Source organism: Aethina tumida, chromosome 8 (genome assembly GCF_024364675.1).
Source record: "Aethina tumida isolate Nest 87 chromosome 8, icAetTumi1.1, whole genome shotgun sequence".
NCBI lineage: Eukaryota > Metazoa > Arthropoda > Insecta > Coleoptera > Nitidulidae > Aethina > Aethina tumida.
In genome coordinates, this window is record NC_065442.1 from 3,940,703 (window position 1) to 3,960,549 (window position 19,847).

At 34.3% G+C, this 19,847-nt stretch overlaps 1 protein-coding gene and 1 long non-coding RNA gene across 2 annotated transcripts; both read right to left on the minus strand.

Annotated features, from left to right (window-relative positions):
* Window positions 1–13,842: 13,842 nt before the first annotated feature.
* On the minus strand, window positions 13,843–14,138 carry LOC126266373 (uncharacterized). The gene is made up of 2 exons (XR_007548778.1): window positions 14,047–14,138; window positions 13,843–13,993 (listed from the first exon to the last, which is right to left on the minus strand). It is a non-coding gene; the product is annotated as an uncharacterized LOC126266373 (long non-coding RNA).
* A 1,016-nt stretch (window positions 14,139–15,154) lies between these two features.
* On the minus strand, window positions 15,155–17,818 carry LOC126266391 (uncharacterized). The gene is made up of 3 exons (XM_049970295.1): window positions 17,695–17,818; window positions 16,733–17,169; window positions 15,155–16,579 (listed from the first exon to the last, which is right to left on the minus strand). Exons 1-3 carry the CDS (start codon window positions 17,816–17,818, stop codon window positions 15,155–15,157), a joined length of 1,986 nt encoding a protein of 661 aa, XP_049826252.1.
* Window positions 17,819–19,847: the final 2,029 nt, after the last annotated feature.

Genomic DNA, 19,847 nt, shown 5'->3' on the forward strand with positions numbered 1-19,847 from the left:
CCTTTGCCAACTACATTTAAAGGTAACAAATGCAAGCTTTTCCAATGTCTGATCAGAAAGCAGACACAGTAGCAAGAACATTTGTGACGGGTGTTATTCTAAGACATGGAACACCTAGACAATTACTTACCGACTTAGGTGCCAATTTTACTTCAAAACTATTTGAAAAGGTCTGTGAAGTTTTACAAATTAAACATCTCGAAACGACGGCATATCGACCACAATGCAATGGAGCTCTAGAAAGATTTCATAGGACACTGAAGGATTTACTTTCTCATTACATCAGAGATGATCAGAAAGATTGGGATGATTGGTTGCCATTTGCCCTTGCCTCTTATAGTTCCATGACACACACTGCCACAGAGGAAAGTCCATTTTATTTGTTATTTGGACGGGATATGGATTACCCGTACGATGAAATATTCAAACCTCTGCGAGTGAGGTATGATTACGATGACAACTATGTTTCAGAGTTTCTAGCTAGAATGAAAGTCGCGCACAGAAATGCCATGGAGAATATTAGTAAGAGTACTGAAAGAGTACATAATGTGTTTAATAAAAAAGCAGTAGAACATACATTTAAAGTTGGGGATAGAGTATATGTGTATGATCCTTCAGATAAGGAAGGATTAAATAGAAAACTAATGAAAAGATGGAAAGGACCTTACAGGATCACGGATCTTAAGGATGTTACGGCTCATATTCAAGAAATACATGGAAGAAAAACAGACAAAGTGCATGTGAATCGACTGAAGGTATGCCTAGCTAGTGAAGATAATATAGATCAACTGGCTAATATTCCAAAGAAGACCAAGAAAAGAAATGAATCTGATGATTTTTTCCTTTTAAAAAGTACTCATTCAATAAATCATCCTAACATCAAAAGTGGTTGTCAGTCATCTGATTCTTGTCTCAAATCTCATTCACCTAAGGTTTCTCACTCTTCATCAATTGTTGAAACCGTGCATAACTCGTTACCGTCAAACCCAATCACAACCCAATCAGATATTTTAGGTAAATCCATTGAGACTGGAACGAGCGGAAAGACCATTAATGAAGAAAGTAGCCAACGAATTGCTCAAAGACATGGGATGGTTACGAGAAGCAAAGGTTCTGTTCCAGATTTACCATGGGTGTCATCAAAAAGGATTTAGGTAAATGAGATACGAATAATTAATATTGTGTTTTAGATGATTTTGTACATTTGGCTATTGATTACCCTCGCAAGGATTACCAGTGGAGACATTATAGCATATGATTGCCAGGACCAATCGACGGAATTAACGAAGGTTTCTCTAATAGACGTAAAACCATGTGTGGACCCAAAGAAAAATTCATTCGAGGAACCGAAACGAATTCAACTATTACAAAGGAGAAAATATACGTCCGTCCATGTGTACACGTGCCTCGTTGTCGTTAGACAAATAGTGAAACACTGCGGGATGTTTTCTCATACCAGCATTGTTGACGGAGGATTTGGGAAACAAGTACATCTAGTTGGGCATGAAAACTGCATCAAGGCCCATCGTTTCCGGACACTGGACTTAAGCGGGATTGGAGTTTTGTCACAACTGCTGTTAAACGGAACAACTGAAGTATCAGTCACACTTCGAGGAAGTTTGAATTCAAGGAACTACTTACAAAGATGTTGTGGTATCAGTAGCTGTTTCTATTACCTTAAATGATTATAGCACAACGGTTGATGGGGACAGAAACGAAGTACATTTAAAAACCGGTACTGTTTGCCCTTTTATTGATGAATACTGTTTCGATGATGTTGAAGGAGAAGCCGCATACAAGAACATACCAGAAAATGTATGCAGTAGCTGTGACGTTGATGTACTTTATGAAGGTAATGCTACTCTTCTCACTGTAATGCAGAATCCAATCGACCAGTATATCATTGTAAATACCCAACATCGTGTATTTGCACTAAAGCTGCTGAAGAAACAAAATTTATGTTCCGAAAAGGCATGGTAGACAGAGGATAATCGAGTTTTGGTTCTATTTGGAGATGATAATCATGACATCATATGGAACCGAAATTGATTGCCAACCTCTACTTCCTCCAAACTTTTTCATTGACAACAGATGGATTGAAATAACTCCTAGAATCCAAAAGACTGATCCAGCGTTTGTTTTGAATCCCAACGAAGAAAAGTACGTGATAGAAATGAGTGGAATTTCACCGATAAGTTCACACGGAATGTATACAAAAGAAGAGATGCAGACGTTCCAGCAAACATTATTGTTTCCAAATGAGAAAAAGGCTATCACCAACACAATTGCAAGAAGGATTATTGGGAAGCAAACGTCAGATAGTTTCTACTTGCCTAATGTGTTCACACCGCAGGAATTCAAGAATCTAGCCAGATCTGCAGCCGAAGAAGTCTGGGGATTCTTATCACGGATGGGAAATATATTCTCAATTTGTGGTTTTTGTTATACCGCATTTTGTGCAACAATTACTTGTCTCTAAAAAAGTTAACAGAGGACCACCCAAAAAGGAAGAAGATTCTATTGTCGAGTATGGCAGAATCTTGCGCACAAATATTTGATCCAATTGCATCAGCACCGAAAGAGGAGGCCGTTTTTTTGGAAAAACATCATCCAGCGATTCCAACCAATGAACCTCATGTCTACCTTAATCTGCCAGGACAACCATCCAAAAGACTGTGTAATAAAATAGACTGCAAAGAACCAAGACTGTGTAGTTAAGTGAATGGTGATGTGCATTAGTTTTAAGATTTTGTAAAATTATATAATAAGGTCGAGTTATACTTATTGTTTTGATAAAACCAATTCATTAACGTTGTCACTTAAAGAATTGCTTTTCTCTAAAGGGGGGAGTAATGTAATAAAGCAAGAAAACCGTTAATAAATGACTTCGTGGGAGAATTTTTAGACTACCACTTTGTTTAGATTCTCACGAATTTTTTCATATTTTTATGGGTTTTCTTAAAATTAATCTTACATTTGGTTATCGTAAAATAGTCGTAAAATACAAAATTTATTTCAAAAATTACTTATCTTAATCTAAACGTTCGTTGACTTTTTTAACACATGTGATCTTTTCGAATCCTTATCTAGTGTCAGAGTGTGGTCGCACAGTGGGTTCGAAGTTTAAATAGTGATATTTTAATATAGAACTTATTCAGTAATTAAATTAAATTAATTAAAGGAAAATGTAATAATTTACCCCAACATGAAATTTTAGGGAATTGTAACTTTGTTCTTTTATTTTTTGTCTTATTTAAGTTAATGAATTGATTTTTACAAGATTGAAAAATGTTTGTAAGTACAATGGTTTTTCCTTATGCAAGCAACATCAAAATTGTAGTTATATTGAAATAATGTATTGTATTGAATTATGAATTGCATAAGGTTTTTTAGACCAAGTACATGAAAGTTAGAGTAGGGACATGACAGGGAAACATGTCGATCAATTTGGCAACAATGTTGTTCAGGACTGAAAAGTATGTTTTTAACAAACAACCCAATTGGTTAGAATAGAATCTCTGTGGGGGAGATTTCAGTACTTCAGTAGATTTTATTCGAAACTTTCATTACAGTATTTTCTGTCCGTTCACGTACAGTAATTACTTGTGATTGTTTTGTGTTTTCTTTGTGTGGTGCATACTTTCGTAAGTCCTACTGTTTATTTCACGTGTTAAAGTTTAAGTTCAAATCAAACAGCCTTTTTGCCAAATTTCGATTGACGAAATTTATTCATTTACAATTAAACTTTTATTAGTTCTTTATTTTTGCCTTGTTATATTTGTTGTTTATAAATAGATAGTTTATTTTTGTTAATTCGAGTTTTATTGCTATTTTATATAAGTACATAAACAGTAAGACAAGTAAGTATATTTGCATTATCCCGGCTCGGTACGCGAACGCGAGTTTGTGTGTGATATTTTACACAGTTCCCAGCTCACCAAGAAGTACAAAAATAACAAAAGGTTAGTGACACTATAATTTAAACTATTATAAAAATGTATAGTCAGTCATGTGCAAAATAAATATAGGATAAAATCGCTCCCTTTAACGTGATGTAACGAGTCTTTCAAAAAGACTTCAGGTACGATCATTCGAGTAGAATTTACCTACGTACCCGTTACAAGAAATTATATTAATAAGGAAAAGTTCCATTCATTATTTATGCTGATTTCGAAACAATTCTCTCACTAATTAATGATGACGATGAAAATTTGATTAATATTAGATGTTATCAAAAGTATGAGTTGTTTAATGTAGGATTTTGATGTTAAGTGCCCATATGATGATAGTTTATCATTTTATAAAAGATATCGTAGCAAGAGTGATTGTATGCTCTGGTTTAATAACCAACTGAAAACAATTTCTCAATTTGTAAAGGAAAAAATGATTCATATTGAATCCATGATGGATAATGATAATTTATGCAAAATCTAACACCAACTGCGGTTTCCTGCTGCGGGCGTGACTGGACTACCGGTTCTCGGTGGAAACCACCGAGACGCCAAACCACTTCCCTGATAGTCCCTCATGCCGACCTGACATCCTTTCTATGTTCCTCTGCAAAAACATCGCGGAGGTGCCGGAGGTCATTAACCACCGGGTGTTGTATTCCGACCACAACCCGATCTCCCTGGCCCTTAACGAGAATTGTTGCCAGTTGGAGCCTCGTAAGAAGAAAACCAACTGGTTGCAATTCCATTATTTAATGGAAACCACCGATTTGCGGTGCAGGATTTTGAACTCTGAAAGAGATATAGACGGTGAAGTGGATAGGCTGTCAAATGACATCCTGACAGCCTTAGAACGGTCGACTCATGCTTGCCCTAACATCTGCAAGCAGCATAGTCTTCCTGGCGAGGTTGTCACCTTCATCAGGAAAAAAAACCGTAGCAGGAAACTTTGGCAGCGTACTCGGGACCCCTTTATCAAGGCCCGGTGCAACGCCCTGAACCGTGAGGTCCGGGTCCGCCTGCTTGAACTCCGGAACTCCTCATTCCAGGAGTTCATAGCAGAGGCCGAACTCCATCCTCGTCGGATGCGCTGTCCGCACCTTGTTCATGATGGCATCAAAGTCGTCCTAGACAAGGATAAAGCGGAGGTGTTTGCGGACTCCCTTGAGCGGCAATGCTCTCCAAACGCCAGTTTTCCTGGGTTTGTTGTAGAGCACAACTCCATCAGCCGTCAGGTGAACTCTATGACTCCCAAATCCTGATAGTGACATTCTTCCTACTTCTCCTAGCGAAGTCAGTGGTATCCTTAAAGGCCTCAATAACCGGAAAAGTCCCGGCCCAGACACCATCCCCAACGTGGCCTTTAGGGAGCTTGCTACCATTCTGGTGGCAATGCTTACTAACATTATAAATGCGGTGCTCCGTCTCCACTACTTCCCGTCGGCGTGGAAGGTGGCGACGGTAGTGTCCTTTTTAAAAACTAACAAATCCAAACTACTCTCTTCAATCTCTATTGTAGCGACATACCATCTTGTCCTAGAGTTACTATAGCAATGTATGCCGATGACGTTGCCTTAATTAGCTCCCACAGATGTATAGTTTATGCGGGGGTCCATATTAGGAACTTCCTGCCTAAACTGCTCTGTTGGTACTCTCGATGGAGATTGGAGATAAATCCTTCTAAATCTTCTTCTCAAATCGATGAAAGCTTCCACCTAAATTCCATATCAATGATCATCAAGTTGAGTGGAGTCCCTGCGCCAAGTACCTGGGTGTCATACTTGACAAGAAACTCAGTTTCTCTCCCCAGGTCGCTTTGGTAAGGGGGAAAGCACTAGCAGCCTTTGTTTCTTTGAAATCTTTCTTCCTTTCTAAACGCCTTTCCTCTTCTCTTAAGCTGCGCATTTTAACGCGACAGTCCGTTCTCTCTTCACCTATGCTCTTCCTATATGGGGCACCGCCTCCTTGGCTCATTGGGTCCCTGCAAGGGACCTACATGAGGCTAGTGAGGTCGGCCCTTGGTGTCCCATACTATGTTCGTAACAGACAAGTCTGTTTCGAATACAACATTTCCTCTCTTTCGGAGCTGCAGCGCAAGCATGCCCTCAATCTCCGGAGATCTATCTTTCAACACTTTAATCCGGAGATTGCATGTTTGCATGATATCCAACCCTGTGAATCCGACAGATACAAGAGGCCTTGTCTCTTGGCTGTCTAGACCTCTGCGTCTCTTTTGGACATCTTTTCTTTGCTATGTAGCGATTGTTACGTACCTCTTTATTTTTCCCTTCTTTCTATTTTCCTAAACCTTTATGGTTAACTACTTTTAGGCCATGATCATCGGATCGGTGCCCGGAGAGGGGTTTTTAGTCGGTAAAGTCCGGCACTACGTCTTGTAGATTTCCCCCTCTTTGTTCCAATAAAAAAAAAACTTCAATAACAACAACAGAAAGACCTGAATTTCCTAATAATGTTATTAATAGATGGCCTGCAATCATATTAGCAGATAATCGAACAGCTAAAGTTCCTCAGCCGATAAAATTTCTAATTGTTTCAATAAATACTATAAATGATATTAAAATAGGAGGTTGAGGAACTAAATGAGCTAATATATGGGTTGTGTTATTTAGTCAACCATAAAGTATAAAACTTAGTCATAAAAGTAAAGCCAATGCTAAAGATAGGATTAAATGTCTTGTTCTTGTAAAAATATAAGGAAATAAACCGAAATAATTATTAAATAAAATAAAAGTAAATAATCTTACAAAAATTAAGGTTCTTCCCTTGATAGAATTATTAGCAATTAAAATTTTAAATTCTTTATGAAGAGTTATAATAATTTTAATTCACAATATTGTTATTCTGGATGGAATAAGTCAGAATCTTGCTGGAATTAAGAATAATCCAATTAAAGATCTTAATCAATTTAGAGATATAAAAAATCTAGTTGAAGGATCAAAAGAAGAAAATTAGTTTGCTATCATTTTCAAGAATATGAAATTTTATTTTTTTTTTTTAATATCTGATCTTTTAATTTTATAAAGAAAAGAGTAATAATTTATTACATTAAATATTAAAAAAATAATAATAAAATAGATAAATAATATTAATCAATTAAGAAGTGCTATTTGTGGGATTAAAAATTGTCAGTTTATCTAACAATTTTAGCTTGACAAGCTAATGTTATGGGGTTTAACTAAATTTTTATTCATTAGAAGTAATCGCTACTTTACTATTAAATGGTGTAAGAGAGAAATTGATGTTATAAGAAGTCGAATTTGGGAATTAAAAGGTACTACTATTCGATTATCAATATATAATAAACGAAAATTGAATGCTTTTAAAATCAGAATATTTATAGGATCAGTATCATTGATGTCCAATTGATTTAATAGAAATTATTGGGTTATTAACTTCATTAAGAATGTAGAGTAATCGAAGAGATGGAAGGGCAATAAAATTAGAGTAATTGCAGGTAAGATAGTTCAATTAATTTCAATTAATTGACCTTCAAGAAGAAATCGATGTGAGAATTTATTAAAGAATAGTCTTGCTATTAATTGTCCAACTAAAATTGTAATAATAACTAAAACTAGAAGTGCATGATCGTGAAAGAAGGATAATTGTTCCATTAAAGGAGTTGCTCTATCTTGGACGGAGATTAATTTTCATGTAGTAATTTCTAAAAAAAGTTTAAACTTTATTTGGGGTTTAAATCCAGTGCACTAGTCTGCTAATACAGGTAATAAAAATAGAAGAAGAACGGCTGCAATAACTACAGCTCAAACAAATAAAGGTATTCGGTCAAAGGTTATGTCTGTTAAATGAAGAAATACCTGTTAAATGAAGTCTAAAAATAGCTAAATCAACTGAAGATCCACCATGAGCAATATTAGATGAAAGTGGAGCGTACACTGTTCATCACTGTGGAACTAATCAATTAATAAATCCGCCAATTGTAAATGAGATTACCATAAAAAAATTATAATAAACAATAACATTGTAAATTTGGTCATTTCCAATTAATGATTCTGGATTTCCTAATTCAGTTCGAATTAGCAGTCTTAATGAACTTCCTACTATACCTGATCAAATACCAAAAATGAAATATAAAGTATAATATCTTAAATTGATTAAAAAAGCAATAAGAATTAGTGAAGAAGCAATTGTATGAGTAATAAAGTATTTAATAGATCTTTCTGAGGGATATAGATTTCTTTTTCTATTTTATTAGAGGGATAATAGATAGAAGATTAATTTCTAATCCTATTCATATTGAAAATCAAAAGAAGAAGGAAATTGCTAGTAGAGATCCAAAAACTAAGGAATTAAAAAATAATAATTTATAGAATTTAATTAAAAAGAAAAGGATTAGAACCTTTATAAATGGGGTATGAACCCAATAGCTTAATTAGCTTGTCTTTTTACATTTTAGTATATGAGGTATAAAAATTTTTTGATACTTTAGGAAATAGTTTAAATCTATTAAATGTAATAAAAGTATAATTTATACATAATTTACCCTATCAAGATAACCCCCTTTAAACATTTTATATTCTAACATGAAAAATTGACCTAAAAATCAATATATTTTTTGTTTTATATTTAAAAATAGGTCAATTTTAAGTATAGGTTTGGTAATGTATTTAATTATATTGTTAAAATAAAGGGGAGCATTGAAATTTGGCTAAGTTGATTAATAGCTTTATAATTTTAAGATGTATATTTACATTAATAAATAAAAAGTATAAAGATTTAATATAAATATATATATTAATATATACGTATAAATAGTACTTTATTAAGCCCACTATACATTTGGGGCGTTATTCTATCCGTTATCTAAAGTGTGTATAAAGAAAAACATTTGCTTTTAAGTTGATTCTAAAAATTATTTTATTTCGAGCACCTTAAGAGGGGTAAGATAATTCATTCTATAAATGATTTATACATTTATCAGACGTTGTTTGGCCCGCAATATACATTCGCTACTTTATGCAGCCCTAGCGTATATTAAAATATATATTTCGTATCTTCTTCAGCCCGCTGTGTTGCCAATTTGCAAAGACAATTGTTTATGTTAAAGTCACGTTCAAGTTAAGCAGCTCGCCACAAACGTTTGGCGATTTTCTTTATATTTTATATTAGTGTTGGTTTATGTTTTACGATCGTTGTGTGTCCCTTTAGATGTGCAAAAAACTGGTAAGAAAAGTTTATTATATAATTGAATCGATAAATTATAAATAAAAATAATGCAGTAACTTAATGTTAAATTAAAAATTATTAATATTTGAATGATAAAAAATAAAGTTTTAAATTTTATTTTGATTATAATTGAATCAATCAATTATAAACAAAAATAATATAGTGGATTATTATCAAATAAAAAATTATTAATATTTGAATGATAAAAAATAAAGTTTTAAATTTTAATTGACAAGTTAATGAAAAAATAAGGGTGGTAGTTATTTTTTTGTACCTGAGAAACGGTAATTTAATTTAATTTTAGTGTAAATTATGAAACGATCACAACGAATATTATCTTTGGTATGTAGCAAAGACAAAAATTTACTGGACCTTCCGAAATACGAAACTACCAAAGGTACAACAGTAGAAGATAGAGATAAAATTTTAAACAATAATAAAATTTTAATTCATGATGTATGCATTATACAAAGTGAAAAAATAGATCCATGTGTTGAAGAAGATGTACAAATATTTAAAAAGAAATCGTTTCAGAAAAAAGCACACAATAATATTTCAAGTCGTGTTTTTGAAGAACCATTATCTTCAACTTCGTTACAATTTGATGATGATAATCAAAATAATAATAAAGATAAAAAAAAATATGATGTAAGTGATTTAGAAGAACCATGTTCTTCTGGAAGCGAGTATATTCCAGATACAACTGATTGCGAATCTGAGGAATATGAAAAACAAGAGGATTTTTATGAAACAGAAGAATTAGAACAGAGTATTAATTATGCAAAGTCGGGCCATCAATTCAACTTCGACTGGTATATTATATTTTTAAAGTTAGAAAAATAAATCGTTATTCCATTTATATTATGGCAAATAACAATTTACAACCCGAAAGTAATGTCGATGGAGTTGTGATATCTTTTGGAAAGTTTGTCCAAAAATCTTCTGAGAAAATAGAACAGTTTTCCAATTCTAGACCATGGACAAAACTAACTGCATGTCCATATTATTTCCAAGAGGTAACTCACTTTCCACGCCACCTTAAGAGAAACCACAATCAAGAAGGCGCGGTTAAAGAATTGTTTGCTTTATCTTTAAAAAATCCAAAACGAAAAGGACTCTTAAATGCCATTCGTCGTCAAGGAAACTTCGTTTTAAATTCTAAATCGAATTGTATTCGGCCCGTACGAAGACTAAAAACAGGTGATGAAAATGATGAAAACATGCAAAATTTAAAAGAAAAGTATGTCGTATGCAAAGATTGTTTAGGCTACTTTAAACGAAATTATTTAAGACGCCATCGAAAGAGATGCTCATTGAGATCAGTTCAGAATGCTGAGTCGGATCGAGAAAAAACTTGTCAAGTGCTCAATTATTTTCTGTGTGCTCTGGGGCATATAATGATTTTTATTCCTCTTTAAGATTAAAAAATGAGGTATTTCCAATAATGAGAAACGACGAAATTGCTAAACTGGCAATGAACGACATACTTATTTGCTGTTATGCCGTTAATTTGTTAAGAAGACATAAACGCCCTCAAATTAGAAATTCAATATCTAACAAAATGCGAGAATGTGGCCGATTATTATTGTGTTTAAAAAATATGACTGGTCTTCAAAAATTATTTGACTTTTTAAAACCTCAATTTTTTGACAATTTTATAGCTGCTACCAAAGTAATAAGTGGCTATGATCCAGAAACCTTCACTTTTAAAACAAGTAGTTTGCCTTTGCACATGGGAACTACCCTTAAACAAATTTGCGATGTAGCCACAAAAATGGTGATAAAAAAAGTTCTCTATTTAGTTGTTCTAAACAAGAAGATACTTTAAAAGAAATCAAACAATTAAAAAAACTTATTGAAACTAATTGGAACTGGGAAATTTATTACCTTTGACACAAGATGTTATGAAATTTCAAAAATTTTTATATGAAGAAGCACAAAAATCATGCAAAGCATTACAGGCAAACCTTCAAATAAAAGTCTCTTACAGAAGATTATCACAATGCGTTTTGTCATTAACATTACTTTTAAATCGAAAACGTATTGGAGAAATTGAATATTTAAAACTTAACCGATATAATGAGACCGTGTTTCAAAACCAACAGGATGAATTTTTAGATTCATTTTCAAGCACAGAAAAAATTTTATTAAAGAAGTTTAGAAGAGTAATTACTGAAGGCAAAGGCAGTAAACCCATCCCTATTTTATTTCCTATAGACTTACAAAAATTTATTGAGGTTTTAATTAATCAAAGGCAGTTTTGTGTAAAAGAGTCAAATGAATATTTATTTGCCAATCTCAATACAACAAATAAATCGCTAAGTGGTTATCATACTTTGAAAAAGTTAGCCCAAGAATCAAATGTTGAAAACGCAAGCCTATTTACATCCACAAGATTAAGAAAACAGATTGCCACAATTGTCCAAGTTTTAAATTTGAAGGAAGAAGAAATGGAACAGTTGGCAGGGTTTATGGGTCATACACGTAAAACACATGAATCATTTTACAGGTGACCAAATTTATTTAAAAGAAGTACTAAAACATTTTAAATAAAGCATGCATGAATAATTATACAACATTTTTCTAGGTTACAAAATATTTACTTTAATTATACTTGCCTAATATATATTTTTAAGGCTCCCACAAGACATCTATCAAACTGCCAAGGTTTCAAAATTATTGCTTGCAATTAATAGTGGCAAGGGTTCTTTATACAAGGGCAAACATTTGGACGAAATTAATTTGTCAGTTATAGACATGGATTCAGATCCGGAAGAAGAAACTTTAGATAAAGAAGAGAATTCTACACAAGAGGATGTTACACAAGGATCAATTTCACTAACAGATTGTAACGTGATTAATAATAAAAGTAAGTTTTTAATATAATTAAAACTTTTTTCTTAAATATTTTAATTTTAGGAAAAAATCATATTAACCAGTTGAGAAAGAAGAAGAGCATAATGAAGATAAGATGGACAGAAGACCAGAAAATTCTAATTAAAGATAATTTTAAAAATCATATTAAAAATAAAATTGCACCTAAAAAAGAAGAAACGGAGAATTTCTTAAAGAAACATAAAGGACTTTTTAATGAAAGAAATTGTGTAAAAATAAAAGCTTTTGTTTATAACTGTTATAAATGAGTAATACAGAAATTTATACTTTTATTAATTTTATCTGTTGCCTTTTTATCCTGTCAAAAAGTCTATTAAAAGCTATTATTATATAACTATAAGGTAAGTAAATAAATAATATTTATTTTAATAATATTCATTTTAATAATATTTATTTAATATTTATACGAATAATTTGATATTCCCGAACATGTGGATCTTTCTCTTACATATTGAATTGTTGATCTAGTACTTCTTCGGATAATCTTTCTGCAAGGGCAGTTCACTAGATACTGTACTAATATGGCTCTTTTCTGGGGGTCACGGCAAACTCCAATTTGGCTAATTTCAGATCCTGGGGGACACAATTGTCTGAATTCTGATCGCGCTGCAGTCAGGTAATGACAATCAGTATTGTAAACGTCATCTAGACGTTCAAAATGCCCTATCCATCGATGAGTGTTCCTGCCTGCATTAAATTAAAACAAGAACGAACTAAGATTTTATTAAATATTATAAGGCTAGAAAATCCAAATTTTTATAAAATTTCATTTTTATCAACGACTAGAATTAACTTAATAACTTAGAATAAATTAAAGTACATTTATGAAAAAAATACACATTAAAAAATATGTGTAAATATTATTAATACAATATTACACTTATATTTTTGTTTGATCCAGGTGGTGTAGATTGTTCTAGCAATCGCCGTGCCAAAGCCATCTCGGCTGGGATGACTTCATCTGTACAAGTTAATAAATCAATTGTTAATACCGAATGGACTAACAAAATTAAAACTGTTAATATGTATCACATTTTTCGTTCAATTTTGATTCGCTTAACTGGAAGTTCACACTGACAACCGATTCTTTATATATGTAAATGCAGACAGGCTGTTCCCTTCAGTAGCGTAGTTAATAATGAATCAATCTGCAAACGTGTTAAATAGGCTCATAATTTTCATTCAATTAAAAATCTAAACTTTCACAATAAAGCAAAAGTGTATAATAATAAAACTTCAAGTAAATCTAAATCTTAAACATAAAGAATTTTAACAGTTAAAATTGTAGTCAGTATCCATTTTTTATTAAGCACATCAAACTTGATCAAATGTAGTACTTGGTTTTAATTTTGTTAGTCAATTTAGGTTTACTAACTAATTATCATAGACTAATGGTGTCAACGCACTAGATAAAGTAGGTGATATTTATAATATGTATTACTTTTATTAAATTGTAAAATTTATACATTTAATTGAATGTTTTTTTATTTATTTTAAGTTAATTATGTTGTTTCGTTAATAAAAAAATTCGTTCTTCTTTTAATTTATTGCAAGCAAAAACCTTCATCACTGAATTAGGAGTTTTAAACGAGAAGGTAACGTCTACAAGACTGATTACAGAAGTACGAAAGTATTTAGAAAATTATATCCTGCAGAGTCCGGAGTAAGCCAATTAGAAGTTCTCGACACTTCCAGTGGAATTTTAGAACAGTACCTGGTTAACTGCGCTTGCAAAAATGTTTGCCGAAGTAATTTTAAAAATTTGTTTGTATAGCTTAGATAAAAGAATAAATTCTATAAAAGCATTAAATGATATTTTAATAAATACAAATATCGTATTATGGTACTTTAAGCGAAACGAGCTATTTTTTCCATTATCTCAAAATCTGCCACTTTCTTTGACTTCTGTTATTGAATACTCTGGATCCATTTTATTTACGCCCCTGAGAAGAAAGTAGCAAGTTAAAAGACAGTAAATATGTAGCAAGTTCCTTACTCTTTGTTATTACTATGGTTGAGCTGTTGCCAAATATCGGGCTTCACAAGAACAGTAAAATACATAGAGTATCCGATCTATATACACTTACTACAGCGCGCCACCAACTGGTGACTTTAAAGAACTAATTTGTATAAAAACAGTACTATATATGTCCATATTAAGCCCACGAAAAATTTTGAGGGGGGCATCTTGTATCGTTATTCATTGATTAGCGACAAAATACACGTAAAACGTTGTTTAACCCGGTTCTGGGCTGAACAACGTCATTTTGGGCTACACAAAGTGCTATTTGTATATAGAACGGGCTACACAATGACCGTCTATACGTCTATATATATACATATATATATATATATATATATATATATATATAGCTAAAAAATAGCTTACTTATTGTAAATATGTATGTATGTTAGAATGTGTATATTGTATGTATGTAAGAATGTGGTATACGCGTGAAATAAGCATGGAGGGCTGTGAACGATGAGGGAATATAAAAATAACAAAAGGCAAACATTATTTTTAAGTTATTATAATTTATTCTTTAAAATTATATATCATTGGTTAAACAATTACGACAGTAACACTAACAAACAATATCAATCTCTTAATGCTATAGCGTGAACAATATTTATTGTTAGTCCATCTTCAGCTAACACAAACAAACTGGATGGTTTACCCACTCGAGAGCTTGCCACGTATAATTGTCCGTGTGAAAAACATGGTGTTCTCAAATCTAAGCCACAAATAGACATCGTTTGACCTTGAGATTTGTTGATAGTCATTGCAAATGCCAATCTAATCGGAAACTGAATACGTTTGAATTGAATTGGCACATCTGTAGGTATAATAGGAATCCGTGGTATTAGTATATTTTCACCTCTAAACTTGCCATTTAAAATGCTGGCTTCAAGATAATCGGAGATCCAACCTTTAATTGTAAATTATGCGGTGGCATGCCTGGCAAATCCAGTGAGTTCAAAAATTCTGTGGGAAAATTTACTGCTTCGCTATCGTCGCAAACTGTATCAATAGATTTATATGATACCAAGTTCCCTGGCAACAACATTTGTATCTGCAGATTTAAATTGTCAACGTCTACATTTTATGCCGCTAAAATTGCTCTTTCCGCAAGCCACTCATGATTTATGTACTGTGTGTGTACATCGGGAAATATTTGTTCAATGAGAGTATCTTGCGAATCAGCGATTGTGCAGAAATCGGTCGGTAATTTTACGTATCCAGTTTCATCTATAGCAACTTTTCCATCACCGATATCTAAGAGTTGTTTTGAAAATTTTTCAGCGGATGGATCTTGAAGCATTTGAACGCGCATATTTACTTTTAGCTGTAATTTTTCAACATTACGCCACAATGGAGATGATTTTAAGCAAGCGTTGATCTCATCAGCGTATGTTGAACGTGGAATGACTGGAAGTGTTTGTCTGAAATCACCTGAAAGGACCAACAGAGTTCCGCCAAATAGTTTGTCGTTGTTTTTAATATCTTTCAATGTCCTGTTCAACGCCTCAAGCAAATGTTTGTGTGCCATAGTACATTCATCCCAGATAATAATTTTACACCGTTTCAGCACAGTGGCCATGGACGATTGTTTCTTAATGTTGCATACTGCGTCAGGGTTATTCTGAATATTTAGTGGCAGCTTAAATACTGAATGAGATGTTCTACCTCCATCCAATAAAGTTGCTCCAATGCCCGATGATGCAACGGCCAATGCGATGCGATTATTTGATAATATTTCAGCAAGAATTAGCGAAATAACGAATGTTTTGCCAGTTCCACCCGGTGCATTCAAAAAGAAGAACCCACCTTGTCCAGCTGAAACTGCGAGCATGATGCAATCATAAATGGTTCTTTGTTCCTCATTCATTAGTGGGACATTGCGGGCAACAATCGCTGCCATTTCTACAGTACTGTACTGCAGTTCACGATTCATTTCAGTATTCATTAAATCAGATGCAGTTCGATTTGGCGAATTCATACCGAAATTACTAAGTGGTAAGTTGGTAATGACAATGCAAAGATCCTCAATAGCAATCAATGCTTCATTGTACATTGCGTCGCTGAATGTTATCGTTAGATCGTGGCACCGTATACGATGTTGATGCAATATATCATCAGTCATTGAATCTTTATGATTATCCCATAATATCTGTGCTCGGGCTGGGAAACATGTAGTCAACACTATAGCGAATAGTAGACAAATTTGTATTGCTGTACAGTTCAATGCAGCTTCAGCACGCATGCATTCCCACTGGTTGTCGCCTTCCAGCAAGCCGAGTTCAAGGCATGCATCTTTATACGTTGGATAGTGTTGCCCATTCACTTTACGTATATCTTGAAATGATAATGGGCCAGTAACATTAACAAACAACAGTCGAAGATAAAAGCACTCAGTGTGTCTTGGATTGACTGTAAATAATCGCCCCAAGGCGTTTGATTTAAATAAACTGAGACATGCAGCAACTGGTGAGCCTTGCTTGCGGGGCATCCATGTTTTTGTTTGAGTCTATGTGAAATAGCGCGGTACTTGTGAATAGAGTAATGTTCGTGCAGAGACACCAAAATCATCCGCACGATTACACAATTCAAAAAATGCAGTGAGTGTAGTTTTAGGTGGTTTTATTGCATGATCAATCGCTGTCTCGTTAGTGAAAAATACACGCTGACCGTTTTCAAGATGGACGGCTAACTGAACAACTGCTGGATCCCGTTCATGAATTGGAAAACCAAAAATACGCCAAGCAGCTTCATTGGAGCTGATGTACCGACCAATTTGGTAGAGCGTTATTTCATCGTTTTTATTCACTGGAGGAGCATTCACATTAGTATTTTCCACTCTAAACACAGCCATATCACTGCCTTTATGGACATACTTGCAAATGTATTTGATGCTCTTCACAGAACTGCAGAACTCAACATTAGTATGAGCATTATATGTCTTGCTCAGCAGAGGCGAATATGGCACCACCCAACGATTGTCAATATCAATGTCTGTGTTGATGATATTTTTAATAAATGATTGTCCGCCATTATCAGGATTTCTTCGACGATATATTGGGTATCCGTCGACATTTGTGACCGTATCATTGGTAAAATCTTTAGGGAAATTTTTACATAGTAGTACATTTTCCATTTGCCATGCAAGGCGATGAACTGTTAAGAGTACCACATGGACCATGAATCATGTTTGTTGTAACAATATCAAACAGCAGTTGGTCAGTGGATGGATCTGGAATTTCCGCAGAAATGATACTATCGATTTCTTCAGGACGGATTTTGTCAATTAACCATACCAAAATGTGTGCAAGAGGTAATCCTCGCTTTTGCCTCTCAACCGAATACAGCCACAACGTGTGGGACCGAATACATGTAATTTAGTAATGTAACTTATTAAAGACTTCAACTTTTGTCTGAACACACGTGTTGTAATGTCATGGCGATGCATTGCATTTTGGCCAGGCAGTAGCAAAGATGCAATCTCTGGCCATTTTGGATTACATGTGAACGTGATAAATAAACATGGTCGTCCATATTCGCGCACGAATGTCAGAGCATCCTGTATATATTCTTGCATATGACGTGGACTTCCTACGTACGATGATGGTAAAATGACATGGTTACCAATTTCGGCGACGACGGCGTTGTTGTTGATAGCGTCTCGCAAATGATTGTACTCTTCCGCGCGCAGCCTTAGTTGATTATATGGTAAGTATCGTAGTCGTTCGCTTTCAATCTTCGCGTACATGTCGACCATGAATTGTTGACAAAGCTCACGACATCGTAGAATGACGTTGTCCAGGCCACGTCTAATCATTAATCGGTACGCATAATAATCCTTTGAGCTAACGTTCTTGTTTGTTTCAGCTCCTGTAATATTTGTTCATAAAAATTAATTTAAATTTATTTCGTTCAATAATTTAATTGTTTTGTTAAATGATTAATGATCAAATTCATAATCAATGAAGTACCTGATACGGGATCTCGTTGTTTTATGTTTATGCAATATCCGTCTTGTCCCTTCCAGAATATTAGCGGATATTGGAGAGCGTCATATGAACGATGTGTGTCAGTAATGAACTGAAGATTATTATTTCTTCTACGAATCATAATTTCTCATGCAGCTGTACAATCGCTAACCATGATTCCAGCAACATCATCAACAACTGGTGCATTGAATCTACGAATATGCTCTCCAGCTGGTGTTTTATCAGAATTAATGACGATAGCGTGATTATCGCTTTGTAATTGGTGCATATGTGATTTGAATATTTTCAACAATTCGTTGTGCTCGTTCTAGCTCGCTGACGATGCGTCTGGCATAAAATGAATCAAGGTTATTATAATCACAACGTGCATTCACGCGATTGGCAAGTGCGCTTCCGGAATCCTCGCCGCCCATAAAGTAGATTTGTAAGAATTTATGTGGTTCGTTTGGCATTGGCAGCAGTGAGTCCATTTTATGATAAACTTGGCCTCTGATTTTGAATGTAGAATTGTATTGTTGACCATTTGCATTAGTATTTCGAACTATTTCTGTTGCTCCGAACGATGTCATTTGAAAGCATGAATTGAATGTTCGAATTGACTTCAGGAACACGTTAGAATCTGGATCCGTGCCGATTAGTAAACCGTTCAATGGTTCAGGTGGTGTTTCAATTTCAGGTAGTTGCACTTTTCCTGACGCGCAACACATCCCAGCTGGCTCATTTTTGAATTTCAGAGCATGACAATGGGGACATTCCTTGTCCATAGCACCAATTACCACTTTTGAATGAGCACATTATTCAATATCGGGCTCATACTGGAATGCTAGACGCAGGAATGAATCAGATATAAATGCTCGATGTACCTGTTGTCGTTGTTGGTCATTTTTTCTGCGTCTATTCACTGTGAAACGGCGTGATTGTCGTCGTTGTTCTAATCTTCTGACTTAATTGCGTTCAGCTCGTGTATCTTCTGGCTCTACTTGATGCAATTGCGCCATTCTGACACGTGCATCAGTATTTTGTTGATAGATTTGTTCTTCGGTTATTTCGGATCTTCTATTTCGCAAGTTTCGAGATTTACTTGTATTACGGCTCAAATCAGCCCCTTTGCGTTTTGTTGGCATTGCTCACTGTACAAAACACACATAAATAGAATTAATGAAATTACTTAATGATGAAAAATGTTAAAAGTATAATTACCTCAATTGTTCATTGGTTATGCCGGTGGGTATGGGGCGTGCCAAAAAAATAAAATATGATAGTTTCGAAGAAGAATGTGCTGCAAAAATAGGTATTACTGTTATAAAATATTCTGATATAATTTGTCTGCCACGGGCACTTGTAGTGCTAATTGCGAAATTGATTAGTGATCCGCAATTCATACAGGTTCGTCGAGACATTGGGAAACTAGAAGGAATACGGGCTATGAATCTGTCATAGAGCGGGTGTTGATATTCCCGCAGGAGTTGCAGGCATTCCGGCGTGCTTTACCCAAAGTACGATGCCGGTGGACGAGAGGTGATTTTTAAACGTCAAAGTGAGGGCCAACTCTTAATTTCACTTCACAAAGGACACTACAACGCGATTGTATCGTTAACCTCTGCGTTTTCCTGCGATTACTACTGCGAAGAATGTAATCTTCCCTGCAATACACGCATCAACCATCGCTGCACTGGAATTTGTCCGTGTTGTCGTCACTTCAGGAGCCGGAAATGTTTGGAAAATTATCTACGGATTAAGAAGTCATCCAACGTACGTGCCGACTTGCGAATGTGTCAAAGGTGCTTT

Excerpts from the sequence above, each read along its gene's own strand:
- LOC126266391 (XM_049970295.1), bottom strand. The coding sequence starts at position 17,818 with ATGTACGCGAAGATTGAAAGCGAACGACTACGATACTTACCATATAAT. Across the intron at positions 17,170-17,694 it reads CGCCGTCGTCGCCGAAATTG|ATTTTACCAATGATACGGTC; the intron begins GTAACCATGTCA and ends ATTTCCCTAAAG. Across the intron at positions 16,580-16,732 it reads ATCTTGAAAACGGTCAGCGT|ACTCAAACAAAAACATGGAT; the intron begins GTATTTTTCACT and ends TATTTCACATAG.